This window comes from Anarrhichthys ocellatus, unplaced genomic scaffold, assembly GCF_004355925.1.
Source record: "Anarrhichthys ocellatus isolate YVR2014 unplaced genomic scaffold, GSC_Weel_1.0 scaffold18, whole genome shotgun sequence".
Taxonomy (NCBI): domain Eukaryota; kingdom Metazoa; phylum Chordata; class Actinopteri; order Perciformes; family Anarhichadidae; genus Anarrhichthys; species Anarrhichthys ocellatus.
In genome coordinates, this window is record NW_022280048.1 from 7623671 (window position 1) to 7639816 (window position 16146).

General features: G+C 40.0%; 1 protein-coding gene across 4 annotated transcripts in view; it reads right to left on the reverse strand.

The window, feature by feature from the left end:
- Window positions 1–8422: 8422 nt before the first annotated feature.
- The window catches only part of tmprss2 (transmembrane serine protease 2), an 8267-nt gene continuing 543 nt past the window's right edge, over window positions 8423–16146 (reverse strand). Inside the window, exons 1-14 of one of the 4 annotated variants that reach the window (XM_031856873.1) lie at window positions 16053–16128; window positions 15676–15732; window positions 15285–15477; window positions 13584–13676; window positions 13353–13469; window positions 13130–13259; window positions 12072–12188; window positions 11883–11923; window positions 11525–11693; window positions 11214–11386; window positions 11024–11119; window positions 10701–10843; window positions 10475–10627; window positions 8423–9479 (exon numbers count right to left, since the gene is read on the reverse strand). In XM_031856873.1, the coding sequence (XP_031712733.1) occupies window positions 9471–9479; window positions 10475–10627; window positions 10701–10843; window positions 11024–11119; window positions 11214–11386; window positions 11525–11693; window positions 11883–11923; window positions 12072–12188; window positions 13130–13259; window positions 13353–13469; window positions 13584–13676; window positions 15285–15477; window positions 15676–15690 (1449 nt within the window). In that variant the 5' untranslated portion in view covers window positions 15691–15732; window positions 16053–16128 and the 3' untranslated portion in view covers window positions 8423–9470. The other 3 variants (XM_031856874.1, XM_031856872.1, XM_031856871.1) reach the window with 3 other exon arrangements.

Below are 16146 nucleotides of genomic sequence, written 5' to 3' on the forward strand. Positions count from 1 at the left end.
ATACACATACATATATATATATATATATATATATACATATATACACATACATATATATACATATACACACATACATATACACATATACATATACACATACATATATATATATATACATATATACATACATACACACACATATATATACATATACATATAATTCATTTTGAGAAGTGTAACTGTTGTGATCACATGTGAAGATACTCATATTTGACAGTTCAAGAGATCAGTGGCTAAAATGTGTGTGTGGGCTTTTATGAAAAATAGACGTGATTCAAAGTTGGAGGATTCTGTTCATACATATGAAATATGAGGACAATGTTTTACAGAAACAAGACACAGGGCATGAGGGGGTCCTCTGAGTTTTAGCTGACCACATCACTTCCTGATATTCTTATTAAAGCCTCTCAACTTGAGACACTGATCCAATAAAATATAAATAGAGCTAAAGTTATTTTAAACTTTTCACTTTAATGCTCATCATTTGGAATGTTCTTGTTTATCAATCAATGTCACAATGTAAACCTTTACATTACTGTGAACACTCATTGCAGTCTCGCTCCACTCTAAACCATGGGTACGTGTTGTTACTTGATGTTGTCTTGCACACTGCGCTTAATTTTTTCACTGATTTCATGTTTATCTGCTGAAGAGGGAAAGCTGCTCTTAAAGCATTTCTAGAGATGATCTTTAACCAATCTAAAAATGATTAAATCACTTACAAATCACAATATGCAAACAAAATATATATAACTATAAAATATCATTAACGACAGTTGTGATTATTAAGTTGTGTTTTTTTCCCAAAACTACCGTTTTATGTGCCAGGCTCAAGGTGTTTCATAATTCACAGATACACATGAGGCAGCAGCCAGACTTTGCCTACAGTGTCAAAAGGCTCACTTTTATCTGTAGGGAAGAAAAATCAGCCTGGTCATGTTTTACTTTCATCATTTCTACATCTATGGTTCTAAAAGGGCGCCACCATAATGGATGTCATTATCACTGGACCACTCTCAGCTTCTTTATTGTTTCATGTCTATTTGCCGCCCACATTACTGACACCCTGCTCTCTGCTACCAATCAACCAGTCTGCAACTGTAAACAAACAAAACAACTACATCATAAACAATCAAGGACCTGCGCAGGCTTTGAGTTTGCTTCTTTTTCACAAACCACTGTATATGAAAAACCACAAAGGTTTCAGTGAGAAGTGTGTCAGAAGCAAGCAATGCTTGAGAAGACCTGATCTTGTGCTTTAGAACGTACTACTCTTTAGTAAGCATGACATGAGGTCATAAAAACAGAGAAATGTTACAGAAGTAATGTCACCGATCAAGAGGACTGCTACAGCAGCTCTGCGTGAAGCTTCCTGGAACACAGATTTAGTATCATCTCCTGAGCTGGGTACCAAGAACAATTTACAGAACCTGTTCTCACACACAGAAGCCCAGCACGCCTGATGAGAGCCAAATGTGATCACATGCAGGACCACTGGGCACCTGCCCTTTCATGTCTGCAGTGCGTTTTGCCATGCAACTCTGAAGCTACCCCTTTAGCTGCAACAGTGAGTCTGGAGAGCTAATTTGAAGATCTGGTGAAAAGACTGTTTGCTCAACACACCGGGGTTCCCCGGCCTCTCCGTGCCTCATTTGCGAGGCAGCAAGAAAAAGGCAAATAGATGAAAGGCGGTCCCCACAGTTGGAGATGATGCACCAAGGGTCCTCTCGCTAAGCAGGCAGCTATTCAAATGACTGGCTAATTGTGGCATCTGTTAACCCATTGAAGAGGTGTCAGCGCGGTATCACAGGCCTGTTAATTGGTACAAACAGGTAGCAGATGCAGGCTTTGGGTTTGAGCATCTGCCATTTAGTGAGCCAACCTCCATGAGCAGCGATTAAACAGGCAAGCTGATGGAGAGAGATCAAAGAGGAGGGGAGGGGAGGGGGCGAGAGGAGAGGAGAGGACAAGGAGAGGAGACTAGAGGAGAGGAGAGGAGCTGAGAAAGGACGGAACATTTGAAAAAGAGAAAGCCTAGCATAAGAGAAAGACAAACAGCCGAATACATCATCCATTAAGTAGTACTCAGTGTATTTTTGCAAAAGTAATTTATAGATTTATTTTTTTATCAATTGTGGACTTATTGATTAATTGGTTACGGAATCACAGAACAAAAATTAAAGTAATAATAATAATAATTCAAAACATTCTAGAAATATAAAACAGAATTGAATAAAAGTTATGTGATTAATTAACAATTGAGATGCTTTTAATGTCATTTATTCACATGGGAAACGTTAACGTAGTCAGTTGACTCGCAAATGTCACAACATCATCTTGAGACTGAAAATGTTTAGTTATTAATAACCATCAATACATTTGATGAAATGAAGCCCGTACAATATAACTCTTGAAAACAGGTGACAACCCCAATCATTTGCACCAGGCTAAGACAGTGATATTACAAATAGATACAAACAAATATAAATAAATAACAACACTAGTAAACTGACTTTTTTTTTTATGTCTGAGGTTTTCAAACTGTGACGCTGATGGCCCCTCATCGTTGGCGTCATAAAGTTTGTAACTGAACCTGTCATGCTAACTTCTCACCAGCACATGGTGCCAGATGTGCATTAGTTATCATCTTACAGTGCACTGGCTCAGTGAGATAGTTATTCATATAACTAACAACAATATGCAGACTTGAAAAGCTCATATTTTACTGTGGAAACCTCTCAACATGGCATCCAGCAATTAAACACCTACCATGACACATTGCCTCATATATCATCATTGAGCTGATAACTGTATGTTTTATTATCTGATTGAAGACAATCAATAAGTTGTATCTATAGGCTTCATTTACATGTGCATAATAATAACACTAATGTAAAAACTATGATAAAACAGCAACCAACAGTACGGCTGTACATGTTGATCTAAAAGTATACAGAAAGATGGCACGCAATCGATATTCTTTAATCGTTGGAATTTCCTCCAAGTATTTAGTGCACCCTCATCGACCGAATCAGCAAATTACCAACCAGTGACGATGCACCCACAAAGAGACGCAGCGTCTGCTCTCAGCTAGGGCAGGAACCCCCTCCAGAAACTCATTAATACCTGATCACGATGTCTTCAAATGTCATCTTGTTGGTGAGAAATCTGAATAAATTCAGTTGTTTGAAGGAGACGTTTTATAGATATTAGAAGGGCAATTATGACCTGTTTCACTACCCAACACCAAGCAGCTTATAATATATAATGAAACTACTCATGACAAAATGTGTTTTAGTAAAAGCAAATATTTAAATAAAAATACAATTATCCATTTCCTTATGATTTGAATGGAGCATTGAAACACAGAATGTAATACAATTAAATGCACTATATTGGTTCAGTTTTTAATGGATAATATTATTGTATGCAAATCAAGATTTTTCTAAAAAGTTGTTTTGTATTATTTTCTTACTAAGGAAAAATATTTTTTATTCTACTACTCAATTAATTGATGGAATACCCGGTAAAAATACTCAATTACTAAGACAATCAATAGCTGCCGTCCTACTCTCAGCTCAACTTTTAAGTCACAGTTTCCAACAAAATGGCAACATCTCTCTCTGTGCTGCTTCTTTTAAATGGAGCTCCTCCCACCTTTGCTCCAGCACATAATTAGCAGACAGACAGAGAAGCCGGTCTTCAAGATCAGACAAATACCAAAGCGCTGGAGCTCGTGCAGGTCGCAGCTTTGCCACAAAGTAGATCCCTCTGTGTTCACTTCGGACGCTGACATTATCATTGTCTGATTAGATAGAGCTAGACTTTCCCGTTTCTCCCCATGCAAACATGCTGTATGCATAGCAACACTGACACCTGCTGACAACTGGTACCAACTGACAACCTGTCCAATAAATAACAACACTTGATCACACTCTCTCAATAAACGCATGGAAACGAGATGGAGACGCTCCCCATTTTACACCACTCAGTAATGGATGAACTACTCTGCCTGTAAGACTTCACATACTGACTTTGCAGATGGTATTACTTCTAAACGGCACTTCATGTCCATATGACACTGGCTACTTTTTTGCTTTTCTAAAAGTTGTAATGGCGTCCTATAAATGAAGGTGTACGCTACCAGTTAGAACTGTGGTTCCCACTATTTTTTACTTTTAGCCCAGCTGTTTCATTTTAGACGAATCCCGGTGCACCCCCTGTGATCTTTGGCGCCCGCCTAAGGGGGTCCCGGACCCCGGGTTAGGAACCACCGAGTTAGAATGTACTGTATATACAGGCCATAAATTGTCAGTTACAGAAACTCAAGTCCGTCCTGACCTGCACTCGAGTGTGACAAAACATTAGGAATTGACTCTACTGTACTAATACCCGATTGTTTTCCAATCTATATCAAATCTATGTCTCTCCCTCTGCATGTGTGTACTGGGTGGTTCAGGATACAGTGATTGCCCCTCCTCATGGAGTGGTTCATGTCTAGTTTGAAGCTGGGTTAAAGCTTACAGTTCTATACCTCCTCACCACTAAAGTTATCTGAGCTCTCAGCATGCATGTGTGCATGATGCTCCTTTATTCTGCGGATCCCTTTTAGTTTTGGATGTGTTTGAAGTTTGTCTAGAGACCAAGCGTCTTCTTTAGTTTGTAATCCTTTTGTAGGTTTTTAAATCATCATTTACTTAGCAATCCAAGTTGTCTGGTTATTTCAGTCTAGACCAAAGCGGGCTGGCTAAAACTGAAACTGAACTCAATAAAACAGATGAAAACATTGGCCTCAGACTGTTGTTAGCTTCTTGCTAATCACAATAAAGATATTATCCGGCCACAAGTATTTGTTCAATACTTGTGGCCGGACAAAAGAATATATAATCCACTACAACTATACATAAAGTACAGGTACCTGGCTCACCCCTTGCTTCATCCTGCAACCGCTCCAAGATCCCTTCCGGTCACTGACGCTGATCTTGGGTCTGTCTCCTCTGGATGGACCACTGCCTGGATCTTCCTCTTGGCTGGCCCGTCTAAACATGTCGAGATGCAAAGATTCAAGTCACACAGCTTTCATTTTGTGCCACATGTTAAATTGATGCAAAATGTGAAAACCAAGTTTCAGTTTGATAGTTGATGCTTTTTCTGTGTCTATCTCATGCACAGCTTGAGAAGGTGTTTTCACCAAATTGCTTGATTTCACCATGTCTCAGGACAATGGAGGCATGTACAAAATGTGCTTTACTGACATCGCCCTCACTCTCCAGCTGCACCTCTTGAGGTGGAATAACATTCATCACTACTACACAGCTTTGGCCCAGTTCCATTTACAGGAGGTGTTCTAGTTAGTAAATCAAGCAAGCGATATGTTGACATTGGGGAGCTCAGTGACTCCCCCGAGCAGAGGTCCAATCAGCTCGCAGTGGGAGAAGTACTCAGATCTGTTACTTCAGTAGAAGCAGCACTACTGCAGTGTGAAAATACTCTATTACAAGTAAAAGTCTTGCATTTAAACAGACTGTGCTGTGACCCTGGAGACACCCTGAGCTCCTTCCGCTGTGTCGGCACCGAGCTCGTCTGAGAGGACAAACCAATCCAAGACTTTTGGAATTATTGCCAGTAATCAATAATGCACACACTACAATACTGCTCCCAATTCAACTAAAGGCCGCATAATTGAGTGTTTGTCATGTCTGTATGCTCACTGATCTTAAGTAAAAAGTCATTATCAAAACATTCTAAGAAGGTACTGAAAGTAAAAGCACTTGTTATGCAGAATGGCCCATTTCAGAATCATATATGAAATCAATGTATTATAATTATTGATGCATTCATGTGTTCATGTTGCAGTTGGTAAAGACCATTTTTGCTTACCTAATTGACTGCTGGGTAGCTTAACCAATAATAATACATCATAACTAATTGATTGTTATTTTGTATTATTAACCTACTGTAAATCTGCAAGTTAACTAGTAATTAACTAACCTGTCAAACTAATGTTACAAGGTAAAATGTAAAATATTTGCCTCCAAAATTTGCTGGAGTAAAAATACTCAAGTATCCCTGACAATTGTAATGAAGAACATTACTTAAGTAAATTTAATTACTTAGTTAACGTTATGCTCCAACACCACATTATAGTTTTTCAATGAATAGACAATGAAACTGCTTATAACTGATAACAGCTAGCTAGGTTTCCTCCACAATGGCAGACTAACATTACCACAACACCTGCGAGGACAGGCTCGTGCTGGTTTACTAGCTTATTATTCATGCTCAATACGTTTGCCAAAAAAAGCACATGATAATGACATACAGCAACAGAGGTAAAGCAAGAAACAATTGTATAACACAGCAGGCAATTAAAGTCAGCAGCAAGCTCACCTACAAGTGTAAACGTGGTGTTTTAGTTTGACCATAGCGGCATTTCCGGCCTTTCCTCACCTGCTCACGTCTTCAGTTTGGTTAGATCGCGCGCACCAAAGCTTTCTCACTCCTTGAAGTCAGTCAGGCAGTCCACCCTGTTTACATCCTGAGGCCACATGGCGACAGCGACGTCTGCTGGCGATTTACTGGTACTACCGTTGGAGACTACGGTGGCCCTGAGAGCTCAACCATAAAGTATATGATGCATGTAAACCATAAAGTATAGGATGTAAACCCAAGAAAAGAAGACAAATGTTCTTTTCATAATAAATGATAAATGACAATGATGAAAAAAGATTCATAAATGTAAATTTAACAATACAAAACCATATTTCGCTGTTTTCTGAGGGATGTTGAGCAATTGTTGAAACTGCTTTCAATTTTTATTATGCAATATACCCTTGGCTCTTTTGTTATTCTTCCAATTGTCTACTATTATGTTCTTCTGTTTAAAGCTTATTTGCTTATTTATTCATTCATTCAAAGATTACATTTTTTAATTAGATAGCAGAGGTAAGTTATTTATGTTATTTAATAGTTATATTTTATACATTAATAAATATGATTATTAAGAGTGTTCATCTTACTTACTCAGATATACTTGTATGTATACAACACATCATTCTTATGGTGTAGATGGCTATAAGAGACAAAAGTAAGTTCATAATTAATATATAAGTGCATCAATGAAAACATTGTATGTCCAAAATGATCCATCACATGTTTCTCTGTTCCATTGGGCAGGTTTCTTGCTGTGTCTTTGACATTTTGGGGGCATCTGCGAGTGCAAATAATCCCAGGAAGCTCCAGCATCACAGCAGACCACTGAACCACCGTCAGTGCCCCTCTTGCATCAAGACTCCAAACCCTTTCTGAAGAGGCAGTGGGTCAACAATGAGCATAGGACGACAGAGGTCAGTCCATCCCTGGTCTGACTCACCGAAATTAGGCTGTGGATGTGAGCGTGCCATCGGCCGCCTATTCCTGCTGGCCTTCTTCTCCCCTTGAGAAGCCGTCATTCTCTGCTTCCTCCGTGCCGGTGGGTTTGGAAGCTCATCACACACTCATGAAGCTGTCACCATCTGAACACCGCTTTTACAACTTGAATGGTTTGGTGTTGAATTCAATAAACAAAAACACCAGACATCTATAATGATACTGTGTTTTGTGAGATATTTTTAACCCTCGGTGCTACTGGGTGAACATAAAGCTTCCTGTTTGCAGATAACATTCATAGTTACAAATATAAGACAAATGTTACCGTCACTGGAGGCTATGGAGGGAGGACAGTGACATTAAAAGATATGCCATCATCACTATCGGCAAAGGATGTATGAAATAAATGAAGTGGCCTAAATGTTAACTATCTGTCTTGATCAAATTGAACTTTCATTTATTTACTTAACTAGATCTAAATGATAGAATGTCGGGCTTATTTTCAGCCAGGCAGAGACAGCATTTAAAGCTACATAGTTAAACAGGATGTGGCAAGATGCCAGAACCTTCTCTGTTTGATTTCTGTGGGTACGTTTATATAACCTTTATTCCTCCAAGGTTCCTGGAGCTGATCGTAAACATCCCGTGAATCACATTCTCTAGTAAAGTATAACCAGACTCAAATAGCACCTCTCTAGAAACGACGTCACGACCGGGTTTCACAATAATAAAGAGATAAAGAGCAATGAGATAGAAAAAGAAACACAGCATGATTTAAAACATGGAAAATAAAGTAAGCAAAGGTCTGAAAGCACATCTTCAGCTGCATTTTAAAGAATAAATGCAAAATATTTAGGAGCCACGAACTGTGACTGAACTCAAAGGTTTGGATTTAGAGCTCGGTACGACCTACAGTTGTCACACAAAATAAAAAAAAGACATAGTTGACATATAGGGCATTACTTAAAACGGAATGAGGAAATAGTTTGAGGATAATCCTGTCTAAAGAGTGTCCGCAGATAACTTTTAATGAAACATCACATGGAGACAGTGATAGTGCGGACTCATGCATGCCTTAGTGTTTATTGTCAATGACACAGTGGCTTACTGTATCTGTGAGTATTGTTGTAGTGAAGCACAAGGCACACCCATGTCAGTAAGTTGTAAATATGACACAGACAATAAGTCAATTACATCTGCCATGACTATGTTCAAAGACTGAGTGTGAGAGTTTGTTCTTCCTCAGCAGTCCTCTTCATGCAGACGGCACAGTAAAAAACATGAAATGAAATGTTATCATTGTCATCTTATACATTGTACATATACATGAAATGAAACCTCTGCATTGAACCCATCCCTAGCTTATTGGGAGCAGTGGGCTGCTGAGCAGCGGTTGGAGTTCGGTGTCTTGCTCAGGGACACTTCGGCACAGGTACTCGTAGCAGCCAAGGATCGAACCGCCGACCTTGCTGTTGCCGGACGACCAATCTTGCCACAATCTTACTATTTAAAACACTTTCTCTAGCATGGTAATGGGGTACGTGACTATAATGGTGAAAACGCATGTGCACTTTTTTATAGTTTTATAGTTAAATTGACTTCAATTCATCAAAGAATTACTCCGTTTTTGGATTCTCCGTTCACTGTGGAGGCGTGGGAGAAAACAATTCTTCAAGAGCTCAAGGTAACACACGATGAAATACAAATATTCATGTCAAAGGTGAAGTATTTTTTGAACCATCTTGCAGAGGGAGATGTGGATGTGTGTAGTAGTGTTGAGTGTGTTCAACTATCTCTGTCTACAGGACATTTGTCACACTATGTCACATAGAAACTCTGCCCTTTGTGCAAACTTACTTTTATTACAACAAATAAATAGCTTGATTTTTATTCAAATACAAACATTCAATCTGTACTAATAAGTGTATAAAAATAATGAAATGATACAATTTTGTTTGTACAGCCTTTTGGTTTTGTTTTACGAAAATCTTCCTGATCAATAAGTTCCCTCGTAGCTTCAGATTTAAAGTGCAAGGTGTGTGACAGAGGAAGTACCGCTGATTAATGAAAGAGGTTCCTCTTCGGGTTCACTGAGAACTCGCTCAATCATTCTGTGTAGATACAAAAATATATAGGATTAAAAATGAACTTGTTGACAAGAATAATTAGTCATTATTAGTCTTTTGAGAGGCATAATAAGTGTTTGGGTTGTCCGTCCGGTCCATTCATGTGAAAGGGATATCTATCTTAGTTTGTGGTCTACCGTTTTGAAGCCTCTAGTTCAGCGTTTTTGCCGTCGCCATCTTGTTTATTTGGCTGTCGCAATCTTGCTTTTTTACAACCAGAAGTGACACGAGAGGGTGGAGCTAAGTTCAACTGTACGCTTGATAAGACATTCTTCGGTGACCGAAAGGTTACAATTAACTTACTCTTACTTAAAATACTCTGTGAAAGTTCTAAGACGCAAAACACAGCTAACTCCCAGACCCATTGTCAATCACAATGTAGCCCCGCCCTAAAGTATCCCCTGCTTTATGGTCTGTTTGACTCTAAATGGACCATAATGTACTAAATGAACATCATGCTGTATTGAAGAAGACTTGAAACTATGGCCAGTAGAGAGAATGCAAGTTTAAGGCACTTCTGCATCGGCTTCACTTTTCAAACCCGAACGTTCACACCTGGGATGAATTGATTTGATGTTAGAGGTCAAAGGTCATTGTGACCTCAAATCTGTTCTGTTCTCGTGAATGTAATATCTAATATCTGGGGGAATTTCATCACATCTTGCACACAAACATCCACCTGGACTCAAGGATGAACTGATTCGAATTTGGAGGTTTGTGACCTCACATAACACATTTGTGGCCATAACTCAAGAATGCATGTTGATTATGATGATTTCCTACACATGTCTCAAAGTATAAAATGATGAATGGATTTTGGACGGATGCGGATGTAAGATGCAACTTGACTGGTTGGGCGGAGCAACCGCGAGGTGCTAAGTCAAGTTAATTCCTCAAAAGCAACAATGCATTTGAGCAATTCTAATCACATTTGTACAGAATACAGAGAATTACATCTCCATTGCGTAAACATACCGTACCTGCATTTGTTCATATATCCAGTTGATAAAGTAGGTGACATTGCCGTAGACTCCTGGCTTGTTCCTCAAAGCACATCCGATCCCCCAGCTAGTGTCCCCTGCCAGCCACCATACATCTCCCTCCTTGACCACCAGGGGCCCTCCACTGTCACCCTGCAGGAGACCACATCTCAGGTCAGTGTGTTTGTGTGTGTTGAAGTGACAGAGAGAACGAACTCAGACTAACCTGGCATGTATCGACTCCTCCCTGCAGCTTGCCGGCACAGATCATGGTCTCAGTGATTTTTCCATTCAACACCTGAGCGGTGGTACAGGTCTCTCTGCTGTAGATGGTCACCTGGGCCTGATTTAGTTCGTCCGGGGTTGGTCCTGAGAAATATGAATGAGTAACACATACAGTTAGCTCAGTCAAGAATTGAAAAAGCACTGTTCCCTTACTTGGACTTTCAGCCTTAAAAAAAGGGGGCCCTGAGGCATTTTGGACAAATCTAGAGAGGAGGAATGAAAAGTTCAGAAAACTAGTCATGGGAAGTTGGAAAATATATAGACCATATGAGCGCAGTGCTCCCCATCCTGTGATCCAGGCTTGACGTCCAGCAGAGAGGTCCATGCCAGTGTTGGGGAGACACACTGGCTTCACCGTTCCTGAGACAATAAACATGTCTTCAATTTTTGCCGTTACTAATGAAGAAATTATTTTTCAAATGGTGAAACATAACTTTGGCTTGCAAATACTCACTTGTGATTTCAAGAGGCACATCGAGCTTCAGGAGAGCAATGTCATTGTCGTTAGTTTCCGTGTCAAACTTTTCATGACTGATAATTTTGTTAACTGTTTTGCCAGTGCTGAAGATCATCTGACGCAAGCTCACGTCACCTGACTGAACCCTCCACAGTCCGGGATGAGAGTACCTGCCAAGAGGTCAAAAACAGTCAGAGATAGGGAAAAGTATTTTCTGAATGTCTATCGCAAGACAGTAAAAAATAAAAAATATTAACAACGAAATGCAAATAGTATAAAGGGACTTTAAATAAAGACTAGGCACTCACGTTTGGAAGCAGTGTGCAGCCGAGAGGATCCAATAAGGGCTGATGATGGAGCCTCCGCAAATGTGTTGACGGTTGATCTGGAGACTGACCTGCCACGGCCAGGCCCCTTTGGCTGCCGGCGTACCACCCACAATGCGAGCACTGGGGGCCGCTGAACTTACTCCGCATTCTGAGGGGGGGGGGGAGAAGCTTGATTTAACAAAAAAACAGTGCTGATCTCTTAGATATTTGGTCCCTTTATCCAGAGGAAGTACCACTGTCTGGATGGATAATCCCATTTTCAGAACTTTGCTCTTGTCATCTAAATTCCTACATATTTCAGTGCTGTAGTTATGTCTGAAGTAAAGCAATACTTTACCAATACATTGAAGCTTGACTGCTGTGTCGAAGCAAAGGAGGCTGCAAAGGAAAGGATGACAGAAATTGATATTCAAGACAAAGAAAATCGACACTTATTTAGGAGTTCTACATTTCCACCGTGTGGAGTAAGACTGATTCAGTTCATACTGTGTAGGGTAAATATGCAGTGATAAGCGGGGTGTTGTACCTGTATGAGAGCTGGGACTGTATATTAGATCCATGGTTACTTCCAGGCTTCATCCTCATGTATCCCTTTGAGGCCAAAGAACCTGCACTGGTTTTGGTGGAGGACACATAATCCTGCCTGTGGGATGGACAAATGTGTGATCAGCGAAGGAAGATGAACACACTGAAAAAGTTCAGTCAGTCAAGTCATGCGTTGTTGATATGACAGAGGTTCCTCCCAGACTGCAGCTATAAAAAATATGTTAATCTGCACAATGTTTTCATTTTTTTACTAAATCAGTTAAGGCACTTTCTTTAAAATTACCAAGAGGAACTTTTATTTTTATTTTGAATCTCTAATTTTATTGCATGCAGTAGGGTCTGACATTCTGCTGTGCCTCCCTTCCCTCCAGCGGGCCCAGCAATACGGCCTGGGTCTCCAGCAGCGTAGTGCCGGCTCCCAGCGGGGACCTGCAGAGCAGCAAGGGGAATCTCTGCTCCTGGCCGGAGGAGGAGCTGCTGCTGCCGGGCGCTGAGCTCTCCTCCTCCTGCCGCAGCTCCGACTACAGATCAAGGAGCTGCCGGAGGCCCCGCTGGAGTCTGAGCTGAAGGAGTTTTCTGGTGAACCTTCATGATTTTGTCTGATTTTGCAAGGAATCCGACCGATGACAAGCACAAAGAATAGAAATAGCCAATCTTCTCTCTGATGGTCTTGTTTACTTATGTGGGTCATATAGAGTCATCAGTATCAAACTGATTGTTTCAGTAGCAGTTCAAAGTTCCTCACATGGACTTCAAGTGCTCCTTAAAACATAATATGTTGGCCTCTTTGCTTTAGGTTGCTGCTATTCTTAAAATCATTTTGTTTTTCAACGGTAATTATTAGCTTCATTGTGACACAGACAGTCGACAAATAGTTTCAGTGGCTTTTACTTTCTGACAAGAATATATTATGAGGAAAACAATGAGTGCTTGATATTTTAGCATGGAAATTCTATGATACCAGCAGCAAATTATTGCAAAATGTCATGCAGTGTGTGTTGTGCAGCAGTGAACAGTGGTGAAGAAGGCCATCAGCACCTCTTGTACCCCATCTGCTCACACACAGCCCTCCCGTAGTTGTTGTTCCAGTTTTCAGCACACACCGGCATCCACGTCTGCCTGTCTGATGAGTAACCCTCCAGCATGAAGTGGGTCCCGTGGAGGCGAACTGTGAAGCAGACCGGACAACGCTTTTTAGCCGCCATCACGTTGACTGACTGAATTACTTATGCATGTTTAGGTGCTGATGTTAACGTCTCACAGCACTGAGATTCATCCTCTCCGTGAGGACAGTCCCTTACACCGTCGCACCACTGGGAGGGGCTCAAACACTTCCTACCAGTTCCACACGACTTCCCCATTAAACACTGGTAGTACACTGCAAACACACATGTACAGCGTACAGCACACATGCAACAGCACACAGGAAATCAAACTCATGCGATGACAAAAAACATTTTATGCGGCTACAAAGATCTTCGAATGAACTTACAGAAGTACCAGAGCAAGACGCCGACAATTGCCAAGATGAGAAGCACAGACAGGGATGGACACAGGATATATTTCACCCGACATTTCTTTGTTCCTGCAACGCAAGACAAACAAAAGTTTTGGGATGACACTGATTAAGTAAAAGAAATATACGAATTGTATGCTCCACAAGATTTGAATAATGTCACACATGCAAACAGGTCTTAGCAGATACTAAAACTAAAGGTACTGTAGATCTGAAACACAGTTTAAGTCTCTAACACAAAACTAACTGAGTGAAGCTTCTTCTAGCTGCTTAATGTTTATGGAGAATATAAATGATATGACTACAACTTGGAGGGCTTTGTGTCGATGCTAAATTGCTTTCTTTTAAATCTACCGTATTGTCCTATAACTTTCCATAAATGTCTTTATGTTTCAAAATTATAACACCTTCATAAAGAGTATAAGAAGATGATTAAAAGAGAAGTAATCATAGCAGCCTAATAACAAACTGAAGAGAGGCTACAGCATCATTTTGGAAGAGCAGGGTTTTGTCTTTGATGTTTTTCTCATCCTAGATCAATACTATATTTAATCTTATAACTATTCTATGGTCGCCATCATTTTGAATGCAAACTTTAGTGGATTATGTAAAAATGATTGTTCCATTTACATAAAGCAGACATGGTAGGGGGTTGGAATTGTTTTCCCAGTCAAGGAGAGGGTCCATTGAAAATTTCAGCAAAGCTGGGGAGGCCTGCGGGGAGATCATGCGTTTGGCCATGAGTGTGTGTATCTGTCTGTCCGTCCATGGCTACTACTGTCCGTCTACTACTGGACCGATCAGACTAATATTTCCTTTGCATATTTATGACTGTTTGCTCAAGGACCTCTCGTGGTTGTGGTGATTGATACTTTTTGAAAAACCTATTGTGTGTTTTCTTGAGTCGTTGACTGCTGACTCCTCACCCCTCTTGACCGGCCCAGTGACTTGGGAGGGGAGCTGAAGACACACCTTGCAGAAACATGCATTCTATTGAGTGAACTTTTATTTTGTTTAAACAGTGAACCATAAGGTTCCGCTGCCTTCCCCATCACAATCATTTAAATGCACGATAAATTAGTCACCAATGTGATGATAAAGTGCTTGAAACATGGCCATAATGGGTATTTAAAATATCGCTCTAATTATTTGTTTTCTAACAGAATGATCTTTGTGAGGTAATTCATTTTATATACAGTATATCTCAGTAACTAGAGTCTCATTGGTTTAATGTTGGACCATGTGACTTTTTCTAAACCACAGACACTGTGGTTATGGAATAATAGTTCTGTCCATTATAAAACAGCAGCACAATAATAGAGCACAACGTCACAACCAGGGAAGAGTGATACAATTAGAAAAGTCACTCTTACTTTACATAGCAATGATATTTCTCACATCACCTATTTTAGCTGTGTTCGTAAGGCTGCAGCAGTTTGTTTTTTTGCTCATGAATTCAACCTTTCATATTTAAAAGAAAGAATATGTTATATAGTCAAGCTTTAAGTAAGGCAGACTTTCTGTTTCTAAAGTATGAATACAAATAAGTTAATCATTAAATGGGATGCTTTTGTTCTGGATATTTGCCTTCTGACTGATTGGAACCACCTTTGTATTCTACGCGGTATTGCTTTACAAAAGGCTCGTGACACAACATGAGTCATCTGTTTTTTGCACCTGTCTTTCGTCCCGTGTCATGCGACGTTCCAGGTGTCACGGTGTGGTGGGTGTTGATGGTTTTGGGAGACACAGCAACGTAGCTGGGGGTCACTTGTGGGAGGTAAGGGTATATACCCTGCTGTGGGGCACTAGGAGGGGGTCTCCTTTCCTCATGCTGGAAACCTACGTTGTCATAGGTGGGACCATTTGCCTGAAATAGATTTAAGGAATAAAAACAGATTCTATGGATAACACAAGGTGATCTGGATTTACTCAAAAAAATCAATCATTTCACATTAGAGGATATGGTGATCAGTGGTGTGAAATAAGGAGTAAACTGTTCAAAATAAGTAGAGAAAATATATGGAAACAATGGAAATATTGTCTTTTGCTATGAAACTGAACTTACCTGATAATCATTCATAATGGAACTGGTTACACTGCCTGGGGAGGGAGACTGTGGAACCTCCAAAAGGTTACAAAGCATTTTAATCAAAATGAGCGAAAAACTGGTCACGAGTACAGTACATGACTCACCTTATGACTAAACTGGAGCATAACTTACAACAATTTTCAGAGAACAAAACCATTCGATTGAAAAACGTGCTCATTAAAATAAGGTCACAAGAAAGAACATAAAACATATATAGCAGAAATACAAACTTTCTTCCAAAACACTGATAATTCCCAGGTTTTAAAGAAAGAACTCCAAATGTCAAAAACACAATTTAAAAAACACTGACTTAACAGTTCAAAAACCCATTTATCCACCAGATTTCCACCTACCTTGAAATTTCCACAGATTTTTTCAGCACTCTGACTCTGATGTCCGTCTCTCTCTCTCTCTCTCTCTCTCTCTCTCTCTCTCTCTCTCTCTCTC